Source organism: Peromyscus eremicus, chromosome 6 (assembly GCF_949786415.1).
Source record: "Peromyscus eremicus chromosome 6, PerEre_H2_v1, whole genome shotgun sequence".
In the NCBI taxonomy this organism is placed as follows: Eukaryota; Metazoa; Chordata; class Mammalia; order Rodentia; family Cricetidae; genus Peromyscus; species Peromyscus eremicus.
Genome location: NC_081421.1, coordinates 88,631,171 through 88,654,210, shown reverse-complemented (window position 1 = coordinate 88,654,210; position 23,040 = coordinate 88,631,171). Strand labels below are relative to the sequence as shown.

The window sequence follows — 23,040 nt, the reverse complement described above, 5'->3', positions numbered from 1 at the left end:
GTGACAGCGAACATGGTGGTATCTGCCTTGATTCCAGCACTCAAGAGGCCAAGGCCAAAATGAATGGTAAGTTGTAGCCAGCCTGGGCTATATGGCAAGTTTTAGGGCAGCCTGAACTACATAAGGAGACCCTCTCTTCAAAACCAAAATAAAAGAACAACAGAAAAGAATTTATATTGTAAGGTATATTTTTCTTACTATATATTTTAAATCCTCCTCTTCCTTTATAACGACAGATTTATGGAGTACCAACAGTTTTCTGGGTATCTGTGTAACACACACAAACACACACACACACACACACACACACACACACACACACACACACACCTCAGAATGGGGCCAAGCTGTAATGATCATGTACTAGGCATATTAAGTTTGTTTTAAAATATGGAGAAAGGGCTCAGTGGGAAATTACATGAGGTACAAAAGCTTGGGCTTAATTTCTAATCGTTTTGGGGGTGGGGGTAGGGAAGAGAAATGGGTAAAGAAAGAAAACAGATGTGATAGTTCAAGCTCATGATCCCAGAACAGAGAGGCTGAGACAGGATGGTTGCCAGGAGATCAAGGTCTCAAGGCCAGCCTAGAGCCACCCTGAGCTACAATGTGAGATCCTGTCTTTAAAAGAAAGAAAAAAAAAAGTAAAGATAAGTATTGTATTAGTTACTTTTTGCTGCTTCGACGAAATCCCTGCGAAAACAACTTGGGAAGGAGGACTTACTTGGGTTCATGATTGCAGAGATTTTGGTTTATGGTCGCTTGGTTCCGTTGCTTCTGAGTCTCTGGTTGGGGTGTATGTGGTGCGGTAGTTATTTACCAAAAAGCATACTGGCCGCAAGGAGAGCCCCCCAAGAAGGCCTGGGTAAGACACACCCTCAAAAGCCAGTGACCCACTTCCAAATAGGCCTGCCTGTTCCACAATTTACACCATCTCCTAATAATACCTTCAAAAATGTAATACATCAGTGGCTTAGGCCAGAGCCCTCTCTATCCACTCCCTTCTCCCACCACGAAGCCCATTAGCTGGCAACGAGCCTTTACCATATGATGAACCTTTGGGGGCCATTTTAGATTAGGACCCAGTAAATATCAAGATCTAGTTTACATTCCATCATCTAGAAGTTTTTGGAAGACCGGACTACACGAAGATTTAAAGCGAGGCATTCTGTGCTAAGTCATCTAAGTTTTTCTCTTTGCTGTTTCCTAACTATGTTTCCGTAAGTCATGGTTTTAATCATTGGCAATATGAAGACGCACAAGCTTAATTCTGGGAGCATTGTGTTAACAGGAAATGGATAAATCTGCTGTATCCGATGTTCAAAACCCGACCCAGAATATTACATTTCAGCCTGTCCATTGCCAGCATAGGCTACCGTGGTTGGAAGATTTTCGAAATACATTAAAAGGCTTTAAAAAGTAGTATGTCTGAGCTCCTTGCAGACAGGAAGAGGTGAATGGTTCTCCTATAAGGTGGTCTCTCTCTCTCTCTCTGCACCTTTCCCATGTTTAGTGACACTAAGCCCCTTTTGGATTCCTGAAACACTCCAGGGCTGTCAGAGTGGGGGCAGGGGTCATTTCCAACCAAACAAGCTGGTTCCTAGACTAAGGTTGGTAACCTGCACCAGGGATAATCTTGTTTTCAACTCACTGGTGGTCATTTTCAGGAGCCAAGATCCGCCTCCCGGTGCTCTATCAGGGTTCTTTGGCCCAAAGGACTTTGCCCTGCCTTAAGTTGCGGGTCATCCTGCCACTTTCTGCAGCCGGACTGTCGGCAGAGACACCCTTCCCATCACGGTCCCGCGACCGGGAGGCTGTCACGGGGCTGCCCCGGTGTGGTCGCCTCGCGAAGGCGGCCGGCAAGCGCGAAGCTGGGGCCACCGGAGCCGAGCCGGGAACGGCGTTTGCCGGGGCCCAGGCGGAAGCCGGAGCCTTTGGCGGACGGGACCGCGGGAACCCGGAAACGCCTGGGCCGCATCGAGGCGGCCCGGGCGACAGAGACGGCGGGAGCCGGCGGCGCTGCGGGTCAGCGGGCGCGGCGGAGCCGGCGGGCTCGGCAGCCTGGGGCGTCCGGCGTCGCGGAGCCCGGAGCTCCAGTGCGGGCAGCTGGCCGAGCCGCACGGCGGGTGAGCGGAAGGGCGCCGGCGGGGAGCGGCGGGCGCCGAGGCCGGAGGCTGCGGGCTGGGGTGGCGAGGGGGGCGGCTGAGATGCGAGGTGCCTGGGCCACCCGGACCGCAGCGGAGCGCTGCAGCGCCCGTTCCGAGGGAGCAGATGAAGAAGGGGCGCCTTGTACCTCCGGCCCGGACGTGCTGGGAGGTTCTGGGTGGAGGAGGAAAAAGGTCCCGAGGAGAGGGGTGTGGCAGGCGGTGTGCCTGCAAGCTCCAGGCTGGCGGGCCAAGTGCCTAGGGGGCCAGGCTGGCGGCCAGTCCTTCCGTGGCTTTGCTCGAGCTCCCTCCCAGTCTGTGACACGGGGGTAGGGATGGGTCTGCCCGGCGAGGACTGTGTGCTCCAGAAGCTGCAGCGACTTCAAGAGATGGAAAAGGTGCCCGTGGTAAGATTAGACCGCAGGCGATGGGTGTCTGAGACCATGTAAGGTTTCCATCAGAGTGTGTGGGGGGCGGAGGGGGCGGGGGTTCTGAGTATTGAAGAGTGGTGGAGTTCAGTAAACATTTTTTATTTAAGCCAACCAAAGTTTCTGCTAGTTCAAATGAATGAAGGGATATTAAATGTAGCAATGGGACTTTTGGTAGCAAGCCACATATATTCTATTTCTTTTGAGGAGCGTGTCCTTTATTATATTCTATTAACTGCAATATTTGAACATGGCACCAGAGTTGAGTCTTTATAGGCACTTACTTTTGTAGTTACAGGTGATGTTTGGTTGTTTATCATGTGGTGATCTTAACTTCATTGCTGCAAACTCAAGTTGTTTTCCTTTCAGATGAATTCTGCGTTTACATTTTTGACTGACTCTCCCCCCTTTGAATATTTTTCTACCGTGTCTGCCTGTATTTTCTGGCCTCTTCCAGATACACTATACTGAGACCTTCCAAACAGAACTTGCTGCTTTTAGCCTGTCTTGCAACTGCTCCTGTCCTGATTGAACCCGCTTGCACAGGCTCCCTCTCTTCTCAGTCTCCTTCTCTTCTCTTCCTCCCCTCTACCGCCCCAACCTGTGTTGCTGTGCTGGGGATGGGGGTGGTAGTGAACCTCGTGGGAATATTGGGCGAGCATTCCTATCACTGAGCTGTAACTTCAGTTCTTTGTAATCGCTTTTTAAAGCCGGAAATTTAATGCCATTCTCTGGCACTTCTCTCAGAAATACTCAGCAACTATTTATTTATTTAGTGGTTCTGGGGATGGGACATAGGGCATACTGTTTGCTAGTTAAGTGCTTTGCTACTAAGAAATAATCCTCACCCAGAATAGATTTTTAAATAATTTAGGCAGACCTTAAAAACCCTTCAAAATTTAAACCCTTCCGTGACTCAAATCAGTGTGATCCTTTCATTCTTTTTAAAAAGTTACTCTATTCAACATATTGTATCTTTTTAGACAACCGTAGGGTTTTTATTATTTATTTGTTTAGCTTGAGATAGGGTTTCACATCATAGTCCTCCTGGCTGGCCTGGAACTTAATAAGTTAATGGCCTCTGTCTAACGCGTGGCAGTCTTCCATTGGATCCTAATTATCTCTAAAGTAGGATAATTATTACTGGTCCCATTTTATAGAGGGCTATTGAAGATCACACAGGTCAAGTAATTTGCTCTAGGTCCTGCTTCATTTGTGTTTGAAATGGATCTAATATGTACTCAAGCACGTGTCTTTTAAGGAATTTAATATGCTCAATGAATGTAGATAGGTGATAGAATTAATGGAAATAATTTCTCAGTTAAAAGCCTCATTTTATGATTCAGTAACTAGGGCTAACTATGTTTATGATTCAGTAACTAGGAGCTTCTTTTCTTAAAAAAATTTGAAAACTTAGTTCCTATTTGACGTTAAATAACTTTGTGTATTTTTTCCCCAAAGTTCAGATCAAGATGAATTGGTTGTTTAATACTAGATTTCAGTTCTAAAAACAGCAAGTGTATTCTAAATCCATTCAACTTAATTGTCCCCATTAATGAAAGAGTATAATTCTGTGATATGTGTGTTCTTTTTTTTTTTTTTGTGAGTTGTTGGAGATGGATGTAGGGTTGTGTATCATTAGGACTACACAGGCTTGTGCCACTATGCCTGGTATGTGTGTGTGTGTGTATAATTTTTAATTTATTTTAATTTTAAAAAATATTTTTAAACATTTATTTTCTATATGTGTTTGCCTGAATGTATGTATGTGTACCACAGGCATGTAGTGTCCCCAGAGGCCAGAAGAAGGTTCTGGATCCTGTGGAACTGGAGTCACAGATGGTTGTACACCACTAATGATGGGAATTGAAATCTGGTCCTTTGGAAGAGCAGCCAATGCTCTTAAACCCTGGGCCCTCTTTCCAGCCCTGATACATGTTTTTAGTCATCATTTTAAAATGTGTTTTGTTGTTGGTATTTATGGCAGTGACTTTTGAAGCTAGAATATTAATCATCAACTTCTGTGGTTGTCTGCCTAAAACTGTTTATCAACTACACAGAAGATACCATCTCAAATGAAACAAACCAAACCAAACCTTAAAAAAAAAAAAAAAAGATTAAGATGAGTGACTGTATCCTAGGTTAGGAATGGGGTAGAAATTAATTAGAGTTAATCTAAAGTTGAAGCTTTTGGTCACATCAGATAAAATGCTAAGAAACAAGTTCACTTCACAAAGAAAGGTTCACATATGTCTTTATACCTAATCTCGTTTTTGCCCCTTAAAAGTTGAATGTTTTTTTCTGGAGCCTGTGAGATTGCTCAGTGGGAATTTTTATTTTATGCATATGGGTGTTTTACTTATATGTGCATCTGCACCACTTGTATGCAGAAACCAGGAGAGGGCATCAGATCCCCTCTAACTGGAGTTTTTTGTTACTAATATTATTATTATTAATTGTTATTTTAGCATTTTATGTACCTGAGTGTTTTGCCTGCATTTATGTCTGTGCACCACATGTATACAGTGCCCTCTGAGGCCAGAAGAGGGCATTGGATCCTTTGGAACTAGAGTTACTGACAGTTGTGAGCTGCCATGTGGGTGCTGGGAAGTGAACTTGGGTCCCTGGGAAGAACAGTCAGTGTCTTAGTCACTGAGCCGTCTCTCCAGCCCCAGAATCTCACTTTCTTAATCTGGAAAAGAAATAATACCTCCTTTCCAAATTCAATTATATTTAAATGAACAAATCTGTGTGTAATGACTAGCAAGAAATTTGACATGTTATAGATGCTCAAGGCTCCTGCTTAACTTTTGAAGTTATAGTTATTAGAAAACATTAAGTGAGAACCAGTTTTGTCCTTTGTCTGTCTTCTGTGTACAGAAAGATTTGTCACCATCCTGAACCCTGAATGCTCCAGAGCCCTTATGAAAGACTCAATTTACAAAGAGATCATTCTGTACGGAGGATTTAAATACTAAGGATTTTATGTAGCCTTTTATAAATCTACCACAGAGAGCAAATGCTGATGTGACAGGTGCTGCTGTGAGGCAGTAAAGGGAATACAACATTGAAAAGAAGAGGATTTCTACCATGTTGCCTAACCTAGGGCACATAGTCACTTACCTTAATCTTTTTTTGTTTGTCTTTGTTTTGACTTGAGGTGTATCTTCTGATTTTCTATGTGGTTGATAAACAGTTCTGGGCTGACAACTAGAAAAGCTGAATAACAGTTTCAGAAGTCCGTGGCATCATGTGCATTTGATAAAATTCATAAGTGCTCTTATAAAGACAAGCACAGTGTGTACTGAGAGGGGATAAGTGTGCTCGAAGACTGGAGGGATAGATAGTTCGTGGTAGAACATGTACCTAGCATGCAGCAAGTCCCAGAACAACAAGGAGAGTGGGAGAGAGAAACACCCCCCTCTCTGCTTGTAGGTCTGTGTGTCTTCCAGGACTCAGAATACTGTCCTCTCTTAGTGAAGCTGCCTAAGTCTTCCAGGAAGGCTTTTTTAAAGAGACAAATATTTGTTCAGAAAATACAGAAATGAATAGCTGGTTTGAATAGGCAGTAGTTTATGACAGGAAATTAGGCCAGGACCAGGTTAGGAGGGGCAGTGTAGCCTCTGTTTGGTAAGGTGTCAGTTTAACTTTACAAACAGGAAAAGAATGTGATTAAATGCATATCTCCTTAAGACACCTGCTGAATGGAGTAAGTTGGGGCTGGAAGAATCTGAGCCTGTCTGTATCTGTCAGCAGGCAGTGTGATGAGGGACTTGAATAAGCATAATTAATGTAATTCATAGTTTACTGAGTTTAAACTCATCAGATCATAGTGTATCTAAACTTGGAGACTGGAAGAGGATATGTGGTGGGGGTGGGGTGGGCTACACAATCTTAGGTTTCCATAGTGGGGGTGGGCTACACAGTCTTAGGTTTCCGTAGTGGGGGTGTGCTACACAGTCTTAGGTTTCCATAGTGGGGGTATGCTACACAGTCTTAGGTTTCCATAGTGGGGGTGTGCTACACAGTCTTAGGTTTTGATAGTGGGGGTAAAAAAGGTGATTGGTACAGCATAGTGTTGGGGTGCTTGCTGAGCATGGTGAGACTGGGTCCTGTCTCTAGCATGGCTGAAAAAGTCTGGAATAATTAGTAAAGAATCACTTTGTAACATTGGTAAAGTTTCACTGATCCTGTGGAAATGAATAATTTTGCGAAGAAAGTACATAGGCTGTGGGTTTTTCATGAGAGGTTAAAGTAATTTTTTATTTATATGGCATCTTTGTTTCATTACTGAGTCAGTCTCTCTCTCTCTCTCTCTCTCTCTCTCTCTCTCTCTCTCTCTCTCTCTCTCTCTCTCTCTCTCTGTTTTGAGACAGAGTTTCTTTGTGTACCTCTGGCTGTCCTGGAACTCATTTTGTAGACCAGGCTGGCTTCGAACTCACAGAGATCTGCCTGACTCTGCCTCCCAAGTGCTGGGATTAAAGGTGAGCGCCACTGCCACCTGGCTTTTTTTTTTTTAAACTTTTATTGTTTGTTTGGTTTTTTTTTTTTTTGTTGTTGTTTTGTTTTGTTTTTTGTTTTTTTTTTTGGTCTTTCGAGACAGGGTTTCTCTGTGTAGCTTTGAGCCTTTTCCTGGAACTCACTTGGTAGCCCAGGCTGGCCTCGAACTCACAGAGATCCGCCTGGCTCTGCCTCCCGAGTGCTGGGATTAAAGGCGTGCGCCACCACCGCCCGGCTGTTTTTGTTTTTTAAGACAGGGTTTCTCTGTGTAGTTTTGTTGCCTGTCCTGGATCTTGCTCTGCAGACCAGGCTGGCCTCGAACTCAGAGATCCACCTGCTTCTGCCTCCCAAGTGCAGAGATTATAAAGGCGTGCACCACCACTGCTCAGCTTTAACATAATTTTTTAAATTGATTCTTTGGGAATTTCACATCATGTACTCTGATCCCACAAATTTCCCAGTCCTTCCATGTCTGCCCTCCACCCTTGTAATCCCCCTCAAAGAAATAAAAAATTTAAATTTAAATTAAAAAAAAATCTCATGGACCCCTCTGGGCAACGCCCTGCTCCTCTGTTAACCGAGCATTCTCACACCTGTCACAGCTGCCTTCTCTCCAGTTCCGCTGTGTGTACCACTCCTCTCCTCCTTTCCCGCCTCTCCATCACATACTCGTCCGTCCAGTGGCATTGGGAGCTGCGGTGTGTTACACAGTATACAGTGCACAAACAGTTTTGCTTGCAAATGTTCGTTGCGATGAGTTGTTGGTCTGGTTCAGGTGGCTTCTGCTACACCATCAATACTTGACAGTCACTGACACTCCTCTTGTCTGTCCTGCTGTTGCCCCAGTCATGGACATCCTGTTCTCAGGAACCCACACCATCAGGGCCAGCTCTCCCATACCCATGTCACTGCAGGCACCACCTTGTGGCGGCTGGTGAGGGGTTGTGGGGCAGGGCCAGCTTAGCAAGGGTCTGGGACATCAACGTGGCTCCAGGTGGCAGCCCAGACCACAGGCCTCTTTATGGCTTTTGGTGGTAATATGGGTAATACGGGCCAAGAATATCAATGTGACCCTGGCTGCCATAAGACCATGGACCCAGACATGGCCCTCAGCGGCAGCACAGGCCACTTTCCTTATGAGTTGTGGTCTCCAATTCCGCCTCTCTCCACAGCACATGAGCCACTCACCTCCTCTTTCTTGCTCATCAGAGTGGCGGGATGTATTGGCACACCACGGAGTCTACATTTCTTTAAATCACTTACTGAACCAATATTAAATGCAGAGAATTTATCTGTGTACCCCAGTTTTCCTGATAACCAATTGATTCTTTTTTATTTTATTTCATTTTTTGAGACATGGTCTATTTAGTCCTGGCCATCTTGGAACTCTATATGCAGATCAGGCAGGTCTCAGATTCACAAAGATCCTCCTGCTTCTGCCTTTTTTTTTTTTTAATTTTCACATATTTTTGTTTTTGTGGATTTTTGTTTGTTTTCTGAGACAGGGTCTCTCTCTGTACCCCTGGCTGTCCTGGAACTGGCTATGTAGACTAGGCTGACCTCAAACTCAAAGAGATCTGCCTGTCTCTGCCTTCTGAGTGCTAGAATTAAAGGTGTGGGTGCGCCACCACCCTCGCCTGATCAGTTCTTTTTAAGTACTGAAATTTATTTGTTTTCTATACCTCTGTATGCATGTATATATGTACTTTTGTGACACGGATCAAACCCAGAGCCTTATTCATGGTAAGCACACACTTTAACACTAAACTTTACTGCATGCGCGTGTGCGCGTGCACACACACATACACACACACAAACTTATTTTTTATCAGCTTCTTTTCCTAATATTAAGTACTCCCTCCCCCCCCAATTTGACATAGAGAAAAGTTAATTTGTGTTTTAAAATATCAGGCTTAATTCCTACATTAGTTTTTCTGTAACTGCTGTAAAAATGAACAGTTTGGTAACTTAAGACAACAGTTCATTCTCTTAGCAGAGGCCAGAAATCCAAAGTCAATGTAAGCAGGACTTTGCCCCTCCGGTGGCTCTGGGCATGTGTGCATTTTTTCCCTCTCCAGTTGCTGGTGGCTGCCAGCATTCCTTGGCTTGTGTCTGCAGGACTCCATCTCTGAAGACTAGCACTTTCAAATCTCTCTGCTCCTTGTAGCCTACTCCACCTAAGATCTCACTGTAGTCTATCCTTGACCTTGTAAACATCCTCAGTTTCCTGAGTAAGTGAAATTATAGGCATGTGTCACTGTTCCAACTGTTTTCTTCATTTAAAAATGCAATTTTGTTTTACTGAGTTACATTAACAAATAGAAATTGTCTATACAAGGTATACAGCACAATGATTTTCTGTATATCATTGTACATGGTTATCATTTGTGTCTATTTTGGAGGGGTGCTACCCTTGAGAGTTATTTTCGGCAAATTTCAAAGAAAAGATTTAAGCACAGAACTGTGTTTTCTGTGGATCTCAAGACTGTCTTCTCTCTTTGGGGAGATTTTGTTAAATTGTAGCAAGGCAGAAGTGTGTACACATACTGGGTGGGCAAGAAATCTGAGGACTTGACTCATCCTTAACCCTAACACGGCCTGTGGCTGTATTCTTGTTCCTTTGATGGCACAACTAAGTTGTAGGGCTCTCCCTCCCTCTCTGTCTCTCTGTCTCTGTCTCTCTCTGTCTCTCTGTCTCTGTCTCTGTCTCTGTCTCTCTCTCTCTCTCTCTCTCTCTCTCTCTCTCTCTCTCTTTTCGAGATAGAGTTTCTCTGTGTAGTTTTGATGCCTGTCTTGGATCTTGCTCTGTAGACCAGGCTGGCCTCGAACTCACAGAGATCCACCTGCCTCTGCCTCCCGAGTGCTGGGATTAAAGGTGTGTGCTACCACTGCCCAGCTAAAATAAGGAATTTTTAACATTAAAAAAAAGAGAAAGAAACAGTTTTATTCATTTTGCTGTATGTTAGATTCTCGTGTATTATTCTCTTATGTCCACTCTTTTTTTGAGTTGGAGTCTTCTTTCTCCTGTTGTGTCTTGAATTGTTTGAATGTATGCTGAAGAATAAGGCCCATGCAGAAAGAGATGGTTTAGACTGTTTTGATTTTTCCTGTGTACCCAGTGCCAAGGACAGTGCCTGATCATACCAAGGGTGACCTACGTATCTGATGGCTTATTCCAGTCTGGACAGTCTGCGTGTATTGTTAGATTGTTGTCTCCTTAGTCTGGGATTTTTCATAGCAGTTAGTGTGTTACCTGGCTTTTACATTATGTTCTGTTCTTTGGAGAGTGCCTTTAACTCTTGCCTTATGGGGGGAAAGGACCATAGGAAAGAAATGACTGCAGAATAGCACAGGGCAGGAAATGGGAGCGTGTGGAGTTCACTGATGCAGGACCACCCAATGGAAGGGGAACGTGTCTCTTCTTAGGTAACGTCATTGTTTTCCATATCACTGAATGCTGAACAAATTTTATCTATAAATTGGCATGAAATAGATTTTTATTTGTATAGCTAAAGAAATATTTGAACACTTGATTTTACTTGAATGTAATAATGGAAGTTCTCTAGTCTATGAAAGAACAAGTTAAAAATTGACAGAGCTCTAACTTACACCAATGATAGGGTCTTGTTTAAACAGACACATAACACGTTGAGGAAGAAAGGCCAGTGAGAAACAGTGAAAAGCTATTTAATTTCGAATATACTAGGCACTTGTAGGCACCCAAACGTCAGCTGTGGATTGGCTTAGTGGGAGAGTTCTTGGCTAGCATGTCCAAGGCCTTAGGTTCTGTCTACAGCAAGTTTTGGTTTTGGTTTTTGGAGATTGGGTTTCTCTGTGTAACAGACCAGGCTGTCCTCAAACTCTCAGAGATCCACCTGCCTCAGCTGGGATTAAAGGTGTGTGCTGCCACCACCTGGCCTCAAGTTACTTTTTTTTAAAAAAAGGGTTATTGACCTTTTATGCATCTAAGACTAAATCAGCACTCAGCATCGGACACACATCTATAATCCCAACAGAAGCAGAGGATTGCTACAAGTTAGACGCCAGCCTAGACTATATGGTGAGACCTGTCCCAAACAACAGGGAATAGAGACGTGGCTCAGCCTTTAAGAACGCAGACGGTTTTCCAGAGGATCAGAGTTCAGTTCCCAGCACCCACATTAGGTACTTCACAAACCACCTATGACTCCAGCCCCAGGGGGATCTGATACCTCTGGCTTCTGTGGGTACCTGCACTACTCACAAACACATACATGTAATTAAAAAGAAAATTCAAGCCAGGTGTGGTGGTGTGCTCCTTTAATCCCAGCACTCGGGAGGCGGAGGCCAGTTTGAGGCTAGCCTTAGCCTGGTCTATATATCCATTTCTAAGATAGCCAGAGCTACACAGAAACCCTGTCTTGAAAAACCAAAATAATAAAAATAAGAATAAGATAACACTATCCCCCTAAAATTGAGCTATAATAAATACTGTTTCAGTTATAGAATCAAAACTGATCATATCAATATCATGAATTTCTTCATTTTCTTCACTTATAAAATTTTTTTTTGTACTTTTCCCACAAGATTATTAGGTGTTTCGAGAATATTGTTTGGATATTTTACATACCATATATACTTAAAATAATTTTATGTGTATGAGTGTTGCCTACGTGTATGTGTGTGTGCACCATGTGCATACCTAGTACCTGAGGACGCTGAAGAGGGCAGCAGATCTCCTGAAACTGGGGTTGTGAACTGCCACGTGGATGTTGGAAATGGAACCAAAGTCCTCTCTAAGAGCAGCAAGTGCTCCTAACCCCATCTCTGCAAACCCCATTCCCACTTATACTTTTGAGTCAGCTAGGTAGAAATCCAGTGTCAGTTATCAAATCAGCCATGATGAATTTTGCCATTAGTATACAGCTACCAGTTTGTAAGGTTTAGCAACATGGAAGAAGGTGAACAAAAAAAAATAGCAACTGAGCTTAACATTTTTGAATATCTTTGCTTTTTTTTGTTCATTTATTTAGAAAACCTTAAGAGGTCTGTTTTTACATCTGTAGTTGTTTTGGTCTAGTAGCTGATGTGATCTTAACATTTGCATGACACTTATGTACGCGTGTGCATGTGTGTGTTGGAGGCACTATTTTACTATATAGCCCATATTGGCCTCCCACTCAGTGTGCAGCAGGTCTCCTGCCTCAGCCTCTGGAGCGCTGAGATTACAGGCATGGGCTGCTCGCCCACTTTGTGTCTGCATGCCCACTCTGTTATGTTGCTGATTTCTAGTAGACTATTACATTGTACAAAGGGTGTATATTTTATAATTGGTATTTAAAAATGTAAACATAGCTCACCCTAAAATTAAGTTTTTGGTTTTACAATAAAAGGAAGATTTCAGCATAATTTTAATAGTCTTTTAAAATGTGTGTTTGGAAGTTTTGTTGTTTTTTGTTTTATTTCCTTTTGTTGTTTTTTTTTTTTTTTTTTTTTTTTGGTATAGCTTCTTGCTGTGTAGTCCAGACAGGTTTCATACTTGCTCTTCCTGCCTCAGCCTCCTGAATATTGGGATGTATGATACCATGTCATGACTTTATTACATTTTGGAATATTGTGTAAACATATAATCTATTGATTGTTAATGTGACATCATGTATCAGTAAAACAGATATTGTCTCTGCATGACAGGCTTTATTCACAGACCTAAAGATTATACTGACTGTAGGTAGTAAGTCACTGGAAGTAAGTCTGCAGCCATACGGATTTTCAGATTTGTCTATAAGACCCATCTGAAAAGATGAATAGAAATGATTGGTATATGGTTTTTTTGTTTTTGTTTTGAGACAGGGTCTCTTATATAGTCTTCCTGGCTGTCCTTAAACTTGCTGTGTAGATCAGGCTGGCCTTGAACTCACAGAGATCCTCCTGCCTCTGCCTCTGCCATTATGTCTAGCAGTGTATACGAGTATTTCAGAAATTAATATATGTCTGCAATTCAACTGATGATCATATATACAGCTGATATCTTAGTAATCCTGATTAATTTGAGGAAGGAGGTAAGCACTAGTAATGTGCATTAAGGATGTATATGCCTTATGGCATGCATGTGTGTTTGCAGTGCTGGGAATTAAAACCACAACCTCCTGCAAGCTGGGCAGGGACTCCACTGCTGAAGTAGACTGCCAGCCCTGCAATGCATACTTATGATTTTTAATACTTGAAGTGACTTAGAATTGCTCATCAGATCTTTATAAAACAAGGACCTTTGGATCCTAAAGGAACTACTTTAATGAAAACGAAGGACATAATTACCATATAGATATATTTAAATTGTGGGTTCTAGTACATTTGTGGTTTTGTTGTTGTTGCTTTTTTTTTTTTTTTTTTTTTGGAGACAAAGTCTCACTATTTAGCCCTGGCTGGCCTGAAGCTGGGTATGTAACTATGTAGATCAGGCTAGCTTTGAACTCAGAGATCTGTTTGTCTGCCTCCAGAGTGCTGGGATTAAAGGCACCACAACATCTGGCCTTCATTGTATTTGAAAAGCCATTATTTCCTTTTTTTTTTTTTTTTTTTTTTTTTGCACCCCAGGGCCTCATATAAACGTACTAAGCAAGTGCTGTACCACTTACCTAAGTCTCTAGCCCTCCATTTTTTTTTCTGAAGACTATTAAATAATTACGGACAATCTCTTTGATTTTGAAATAAGGTCACTAATTTTTTTGTTCAAACTGTAAAAGAAAGTTCTGATCAAGCCACCATCTGAACTCACTGAATCTAAATGAATGGAATTTAGATCAATGGAGTTGTGTTGTATATTTTTCCTCAGATTTAAAAATAATAAACTCAACTGTATTAATACTAAATGTACTTAGCAATTCAGATGAAATATGGCAATTAGTAAGCAAGTGTAACATTTATTGATGAGGGCTGGGAGTGTAACTCAGTGACAAAGAACTGGCCTGGTATGTGCCAGAACCTGAGTTTGATCAGTCCAAACAAAAAGGAAGGGAAGGTCTGTAAGAGAGCCTAACCAAACCTAGAAACGTTTCCTGCCCAGAGGATGGGAAGGACTTTGAGAGGCAGGAGCTGCGTGGTTGCTGTCACGTCACTGTGGTTTAAAAGTAAGAGCTGGAAACACTACTAAGCTCTGTATTTGAGAATGTGTACACAGATGTTTGGGAATGGAAAAGCAAAACTGTGAAAGTACATCCTGGCTTAGAAACCTCTTTGTTTATTTATTGAGGCAGAGTCTAACTATGTATCCTTGAGTGGCCTGGGACTCTATGTAAACCAGCTGCTGCTTACCTCCAGGTGCTGGGATTACATGCATGTACCACCATACCTGGCCAGAAATTGAGCTTTGAATCTTCATTTGCTAAGAAATTGGAACATTGTTGTTAAGATTGGTGTATTAATGATCTTGGTAGCACAGAATAAGTGCATAACTGACTTCCTTGAACATGTTTGAAGTCACTCTGATATTTTCTAGAGTGACTGGCATCTTTCTCTCTGTGTAGAGAAAAAGGCACCATAGTGTACTAGCATTTTATAGTAGCGTGTACTATGGACTAAGAAAGCTATTTAACTACGTGAGCTGGTGTTTCTAATATCGAATGTGACTGTGAGCAAGTTTTCAGACTTGATTATTTTATTCATTTTTAAAATGAAAACCAATTATTTTAGATAATTTCTAAAGCATGATCCACTTCTAAAATGCTCCCCAGTTATTTCCCACTCCCCAGAAGTTAGCAGTTCCGGTAGGTATAGCTCATTGTGGTTTTAATTGTTATTTCTCTTGTGTCTGCGATGTCAGACATCTTTTCTTTATTGGTTCATTGGTTCATTTGTCTTTATTATTGGTGAAATACCTTTTGCCAATTTTTAAATTGATTTTGTCTTCTTTCTACATTATGAAAATTCTCTACATATAAATTACGTAATATATTTTCTGGATATGAGCCCAGTATATAAATAAATATATATACGTGTGTGTGTGTGTGTGTGTGTGTGTGTGTGTGTGTATGTGTGTGTGTGTGTTTATGTATACACATATAAATATACATATTTATTTATTTTTCACTTTTAACATGAAGAGGTCAAATTAGATGTTGTTCTAAAGTATGAACCACCTCTAACATGCTGTCTTTGTATTTCACATTAGGACTTTTTTGCTAGTAAGTGCTTACAGAAGTGAGGCAGATGGCTAATAAAGAAATCTCTGTATTTGTTCCTGTAAGGTGATTCATTTGTGTAGCAAAGAAGTATATTGTTCAATTTTGTCTCTGAAATTCAAGTAAAATGCTTACGATAATATCTCCAGTGATTTATGTATGTGTATTTAGTGGTGAACATACGTTTTTTATTCTTAAAATTTTTATCCTTATAATGTGGCATTGTTCATGTTTGGAGTATATTTAGAAATGGGTAGGAATTGCCAAGTTTTGTAAACAGCATTTTTGTTTTCAAGAATAGTTTTTGGAGCTGGAGAGATGTCTCATTGATTAAGAGCACTGGCTGCTCTTGAGAGGACCTGGATTCTAGTCCAAGCACCCACATAGTAGCTTACTGTTCCAGAGGATCCAATGCTTCTGGCCTCTGAAAACACTTCACGGACATGGTATATACATACACGCAGGCAAACACCCATACACATAAAATAAAAATGACATTTTTAAGGAGCTAGAAAGTTGGCTCAGTTGTCAAGAGCACATATTACTCTTGCAGAAGAACTGGCACTTCCCAGCACTCAGATGGTGGCTCACAACCAACTTAATTGCAGTTGCAGGGGATTCCACACCCTTTTCTGACCTCCACGGGCACCAGGCACACATGTGGTGCAATACATATATGCAAGCAAAGCATGTATGCATATAAAATAAAAATAAATGTTAACCTTCCTAAATAATAGGTTTCTGAGCCAGACGGTGGTATTGCACACTTTTAATCCCAGCGGCACTCAGGAGGCAGACAGGCGGATCTCTGTGAGTTCAAGGCTAGCCTGGTCTACAAGGCAAGTTCTAGGATAGCCAGGACTGTTACACAGAGAAACCCTGTCTTGAAAAACAAAAAAAAAAACAAACCAAAACAGACTAGGTTTCCATCTGGCATGGTGGTACATGCCTTTAATCCCAGCACTTTGGAGTCAGAAGCAAGCAGATTTCTGTTAAATTCAAGTTCTACATATCAAGTTCCAGGCTTACCAGGGTCCTGTCTCAGAGAAAGAAAGGGAGGTGGTTAAGTTTTCTCTGTAAGCACAATACTTAGCCTAATGTAGGGACCAATAATAGTTGCTGAATCTGCTTGATCATATATTATTTTAGTAGTTAGTAGTTGTGGGGTGGTCATTTATCTAGTACCCTCAATAGCTTGGCTGTGAGAGTTCCAAAGAAATATACTGCAGAAAGTTCATACAGATTTAGAGAATTTGAGTGGAGGATGGAGTCATGGAAAGAAAGTTGTGTTAAGACCATGGTAACAGAACATGCCTGGTATTAATCCAAAGATACCAGGGGCGGAGGTAAAGCTAACAAGAAACCCCGGTAAAGAATGCTGTCATTCACTGTGGCCTTGACCACTCATTTTTAAAGTGGGCTTAATTGAAGTTTAATCTACTTGCAATAAAATGTACCTACTTTAACTGCAGTCCTGTGATTTCTGATAAATCAGTGATCATTATATAATCACCACCCAGAATTTCTTCATCACCAACAGAATTAATTCTTTATTATGCCTTTGTAGTCAGCCCCTAATTCCAGTCTTAAGTTTGTATCTATTGATACAGATTAATTTTGCTTTTTCTGAGAATTTTATATAAATGGAATTATATTGTTGTTTGATTTTAAAAGGCCTTCTAATAAAAGCCCGTACCCAGATATTGGGGTAAATGCTGAAAGATCAGAGAGACAAAGGAACAAGTCACAGCCATCACCTCTTACCTCACCAACTCCTCAGCCCGAAAAAACATCTAGCTGAAAGTGATGTTTCTGCCGGAAAAAGCCTTTAGTTCCTGTCTCCTCACGCCTTATTTACCTTTCTCTGCCCAGCCATCACTTCCTGGGATTAATGGCGTGTGTGTGCTTCCCAGTACTGGGATTAAAGGTGTGTGCCACCACTGCCTGGCTCTGTTTTTTCTCCTAGACTGAGTCAATCTCTTGTAGTCCAGGCTTTGAACTCACAGAGATCCAGATGGATCTCTGCCTCCTGAGTGCTAGGATTAAAGGTGTGTGCCACACTGTCTGGCCTTTATCTTTAATCTAGTGGCTTGTTCTGTTCTCTGATCTTCAGGCCAAGTTTAAATATATCACCACATTATATAGCATATATTCTTCATGAAAGTTATGTTTCAGATATAATTTATCCTGTATATTTGTGCATGCATGTGTGTGTATGTGTCTCTGTGAGTACATATGTGCTATGGTATGCATGTGGAGGTCAGAGGCCAACTTTCAGGAATTGAATCTCCCCTTCCTTGTTAAGACAAGATCTCTCTTTTTCCTGCTGTCATCCTGATTACTCCAGCCCACCTAACCAGTGGTGTCTGGATGATTTTTGTCTGCCTCCCATCTGGCCGTGGTAGTTACAGGTGTGAGTCAATGGATGCCTTGATCCCCAAGGTTGAACTTGGGCCATCAGTCTTACTAGTTAACACTTTGATTTGTTGAGCCTTCTCTCTGGCTCATAGGTGATATGTTAAAAAGATTTGACTTACCTTATTTTTAATTGTGTGTGTACGTATATGTATATGTGTGAATGCAGGTGCCTACAGGGTCCAGAAGAGGGCATCAGGTCCCCAGGAGCTGGAATTACAGGTGGTTAGGAGCTGTCTGAAATGTGCTAGGAACTGAATTCAGGTCCTCTGCAAGGTAGTATGCACTCAACCACTGTGCCAGATCTCAGTGTGATGGTATTGGAGAGTACAACCTTTGGGTAATAATTGGATTATGAGAATGGAGCCCCCATAGACAAGATTAAGGCCCCCAAAGAACTCTTGATGCTCTACCATGTGAGGGTACAATGTCAATATGGTCATCTTCAATCCTAGAAGAAAGACCTTACCAGCACCAGACAGTGCCAGCATAGTCATCTGGAACCTTTGGTTTCCAGAACTGTGAGAAATAAATTCCTGTTTATAAGCTACCTAGGAAAAGGTATTGATAGCTGCCTGAACAAAGTAGGGTTTATGGATCCAATACTAGACTGTATTCTATTGCTTTATACCCCTATGCTTATGATGGTCATCTTCTGTAGCTTTCTAGTGAGTCTGGAAGATCAGTGTTTTATTTAATTCCCTCAACTTGCTCTTTCCAAATGTTTTCATTGCCTAGGTCCTTCATATTTGTATGTGAGTCCTTTTTGAAAGATTTATTTCTTTATTATGTATACAGTGTTCTGTTTGAATGTATCCTTGCACCAGATCTCATTAGAGATGGTTGTGAGCCACTGTGTGGTTGCTAGAATGGAACTCAGGACCTCTGGAATAACAGCCTAAACCTCTTAACCCTTAACCTCTGAGCCATCTCTCTAGCCCCTGCATGTGAGACTTAAAATCAGCTTGGCAGCATATGACTCGTGGCTCCATTTACTCCAAAAACTGAGGCAGGAGAATCACTTGAATCCAAGAGGCGAAAAAGGGAGATCCTGAAACAGACAACTTAAAAAGTAATACCAAAAAAGAAAAAAAGAAATCAGCTTTCTAGTTTCTACTAAAGATGTCTTAGTCATTGTTCTATGAAGAGATACCATGACCAAGGCAACTCTTATAAGAGAAAGCATTTAATTGGGGGGCTTGCCTACAGTTTCAGAGGTTTAGCTCATTATCATCATGGCACAGGGAGCATGGAAGCTTGCAGGCAGGCATGGTGCTGGAGAAGTAGTTGAGAGCTACATCCTGATCCACCCACAGGACTTGCAGGTGACACTGGGCCTGGCTTGGCCTTTCGAAACCTCAAAGCCCACCCCAAGTGACACACTTCCTCCAACAAGACCATACCTCCTAATCCTTCTCAAATAATGCTACTCCCCGCTGACTAAGCATTCAAATATATGAGCCTGTGGGGGCCATTCTTATTTGGTACACCACAGAAGGCTATAGGGATTTTTTGGGGGGATTGTATTATATCTTTAGATCAATCTGAGGCAAAAGGTTTAGGATCTTGAGTGGGAAACACTGGCGACTATGCTTAAGCGCTTCCTTGGAAGATTTGAGTGGACTGTCTCCATGTGTACTGTAGTTGTGGTGGTTGATAGAATTGTTGAAACCTTCTAGATCTTTTATTGATTTTTTTCTCATTCTACCTTTTTTTTTTTTTTAAGAAAAGTAGGTTATATATTATAGTTATGACTGGATTTATCTATTATTTTTCTTTTATTTCTGTTCATTTTGTTTTATGTGTTTTGAAACTGCTGTAATGAGATACATACACATTTATAATGGCTATAGCTTCCTGGTGTATTTACCCTTTTTGTTCTGGGATATTTGATTGCACAGTGAAACTCCAAGACTGTTAATAAAGTTAAACCTTGAATCAAGGGGTGGAGTCCACAACTAGCTAACCAGAATTAGTCATAGAGATTTTGGAGGGCCCAGATAGAGAGGCACAGGAAGAGTAGAGAGGGGTTTGGAGAGATTTGCAGCCTTTTCAATCTGGGAAGGTGGAGAAACAGGGTCAGCTAGTTCTTCCTCTGTTGCTTTCTTGATTTTGTATCCCAATATCTGACTCCTGAGTTTTTATTAGTAATAGAACAATTTAGATAAGCACTTCACCTCCTTATTACTGTGAAATATCCTCAAGTCTAGAAGTAATTTTTATATAAGCTTTTTACCTAATGTTAATATAAGTCCTCCATTTGTCTTCATAGTTTTCTCATGGTATCTTTTCCCTTCCTGCCCATCTCTTCCCTTGTCCCCCTTCTCCTTCCCTTCAACAAATCCCTTTCTTCTTCCTTGTTTTGTGAGACTGTTCTTCACTAAATTGCTCAGACTGGTCTTGAACTCCTGGGCTTAAGTGATCTTCCTAGCTTAGTTTCTCAAATAGCTGGGACTCCAGGTATCAAAGTACTAAGATGGCCTAGTCCTTTTACATTTCAGCATATCTCTGGCTTTATGTTTAAGGTGAGTCTTTTGGGACTGGGTTGTTTCTTAGAGATACACAGCAAGCTTCATAAAAGTCTCTTGGAACAATGTTGAAATATTTTATTGGATTAGAAGGACTGTGGCTTTTGTTATTAGGGAACCTGGGGAAAAGTGCATGAGAACTATTCTATTTTTTTGTCTTTATGGGTTTAAAATTATTTTTAAGAAGTTTAATAATTTCTTGTTGCTGTATTTTTTATTTATTCTTTGTGTCATTCACGTTATGCATCTCCATCCCATTCATTTCCCTGTCCCTTCGTATCTGTCCTCTGCCCTTGCAAACCGCCCCCCCCCCAGTAATGTAAAATTAAATTTAAGAGGAAAAGAAAAAAAAAAAAAAGAAAAATTGATCTGGTCATGGAAGCTGCAGTGTGAATCATGCAATGAACTCTTTTGTCCATATATCTTTACTTGCAAGCATTCATTGCAAAGAGTCATTGATCTGGTTCGAGGCCTCTGGTTTCTGCTACACTGTTGATGCTGGGCCCTCACTGGGACTCCTCTTGATTATCCTGTTGTTGCCCTGTGTCGTGGAGATCCTGCAGCGTTGGGTCTGCAGGACTGGTGCCTTTATGTGCTCCAACAGATCACAGATAGGCTGGATGTTGGGGTGGATCAAGTCATAACCCTGGTTCTGGGCCTAGGTAGTTGCAGGGTTGGTCAGCCCACCAGCCTCCCTTGTCCCCACCACCAGGGTGAGCTCTTCAGCATTGCCCTGGTTAGTTTACTGCTTGCAGGGATGAGTAGTGGGTGGGGCCAGTTTTCCCACTTTTACATCCTCAGGGTTGGTTCTCCCACACCTACACCTTCAGGGCCAGCTCTACTTTGTTGCCCAGTCATGATATAGGGGCCACTCTCCTGCTCTTATGACCTTAGGGCCAGCTCTCCCACCTACCTCAGGCATTGATGGGTGGAGGTGAGATGGGGTGGGGGAGGGCATCTCTCCCCACTCATGCTGCAACATGACAGACGAGTAATGGGGATAGCTCTCTCATGTTCACAACTTTGGGGCTGGCTCACTCACACCTCCCCCAATGGGGTTGGCTCTATTGTGTTGCCCAGGTGAGGTGCAGGGCCTGCTCTCCTGTGTGTTTAGTTGCTGTATTTTTATAGTAGCTTCCTTGAAATTCTTGTGACACGAACATATGAGCTATTTTTTTTTTTGTACCATCTGTTGATTGTTGCTATTTAACCAAATTAAGATTTGTTTTGATTTTTGGTGAATATACTCATTTTGAGTTGTATCTTGAAAATTTGTATATTATGATACTCTGGTTCCTACTTAAATCTCTTTTATTCACAGACACTTGGGGAAGAGTGGGAATTCTGTTTGCTGATTCTCACTTTGTATGATGCAGGAGTGGCCAACAGGACTCCACTCCATAGTCTGTGTCTGCAGAGTCTAGTAGGAGAGGGAGGGGTCACCACCTCTGCTCTCATTGGTTCTGGTCCTGAGAGTTAACAAGGCTCCCTACAGTTTCATTTATTCATCTGGAATGGTAACAGTGTTTAGGACAACTGTCTTTGGTCCTTTGGTTAGAGAAACTGAGTTTTCCTCAGCTGTTTTGCTGTTCTACACTGTTGACAGTTCCAGATGATATGGTACTGTAGCACTTGGTAGAAAACATAGGTAGCCAGAAATCTCCAAGAATTCGGTACTGGCTCATTCATCACTTAGACCTAAATCAGCTTGCCCTGTTTCCTTCATCCCAAATTTTCTGGGAGGTGCCTTTGGTTTTGGTCCAGGCTTTTTGGTTGCAATTAGAAAAAAGAGGAGGCTTGTATCATTGTTTTTGGAACCGCTGTCTCTTGTTAGATATTAGTTTCTGTATATTTTAATAACAGTATTGATTAACTTGCCCTATTCATTTTGTTTTTCAGACCAATGAAGAGAAAACAATGTCTGCCAACCTAAAATATCTTTCCTTGGGAATTTTAGTGTTTCAGACTACCAGTCTGGTTCTTACGATGCGTTATTCTAGGACTTTAAAAGAGGAGGGTCCTCGTTACCTATCTTCTACAGCAGTGGTTGTCGCTGAATTTTTGAAGATAATGGCCTGCATCTTTTTAGTCTACAAAGACAGTAGTAGGTATCTAGGGTGTTTTTTTGCATTTGATTTATTTGATTAGTCTAATTTATATATATGTAAGTGTATTTGTGACTGCACATTTGATTTCTTGCATTATTTAATTTCTGTAGATATTATTTAAATTCCCTAAACATTTCAATATTAAAAAATTATTATAGCCAGGCGGTGGTGGCGCACGCCTTTAATCCCAGCACTTGGGAGGCAGAGTCAGGCGGATCTCTGTGAGTTCGAGGCCAGCCTGGGCTACCAAGTGAGTTCCAGGAGAGGCGCAAAGCTACACAGAGAAACGCTGTCTCAAAAAACCAAAAAAAAAAAAAAAAAATTATTATGACAGAGCCCAGGGGGAGGGTTCAGCTGATAAAATGCTTGCCATGCAAGTGTGAGGACCTGAGTTTGGCTCTTCCGCACCCATGTAAATAGCTGGGTGTAGCAGTGTGAGCTTGGTACTATAGCACTTGGAGGCAGAGGTGGGCGGAGCACGGGAGAAGCTTGAGGTTCAGTGAGGCCTTGTCTAAAATAGGTGAAGAGCCACTTAGGAGGACAGCCAGCACCAACTCATACACACATGCACAACTGTGTTAATACCAATTTTACTTGGCTGGTACTAAAGCCATTCTGGTGGAGTTTTTTGTTTTTGTTTTTTGTTTTGTTTTGTTTTGTTTTTTTGTTTATTTATTTGGTTTTGGGGTTTGTTTTTTTTTGTTCTGTTTTGTTAAGAAATTTTTTATTCATTCCACATACCAACCGCAGATCCCTCCCTTATC

The 23,040-nt window shown here is 41.7% G+C and overlaps 1 protein-coding gene across 4 annotated transcripts in view; it reads left to right on the top strand.

Moving 5' to 3' along the window:
- Positions 1 to 23,040, top strand: part of Slc35a3 (solute carrier family 35 member A3) — a 66,870-nt gene that overhangs the window by 20,039 nt on the left and 23,791 nt on the right. For 2 of the 4 annotated variants that reach the window (XM_059266154.1, XM_059266155.1), the window contains one exon: positions 22,068 to 22,272. In XM_059266154.1, coding sequence (XP_059122137.1) covers positions 22,086 to 22,272 — 187 coding nt within the window. In that variant the 5' untranslated portion in view covers positions 22,068 to 22,085. Of the gene's footprint in view, positions 1 to 1,873; positions 2,124 to 2,434; positions 2,549 to 22,067; positions 22,273 to 23,040 lie in introns of those variants that run through there. The other 2 variants (XM_059266156.1, XM_059266152.1) reach the window with 2 other exon arrangements.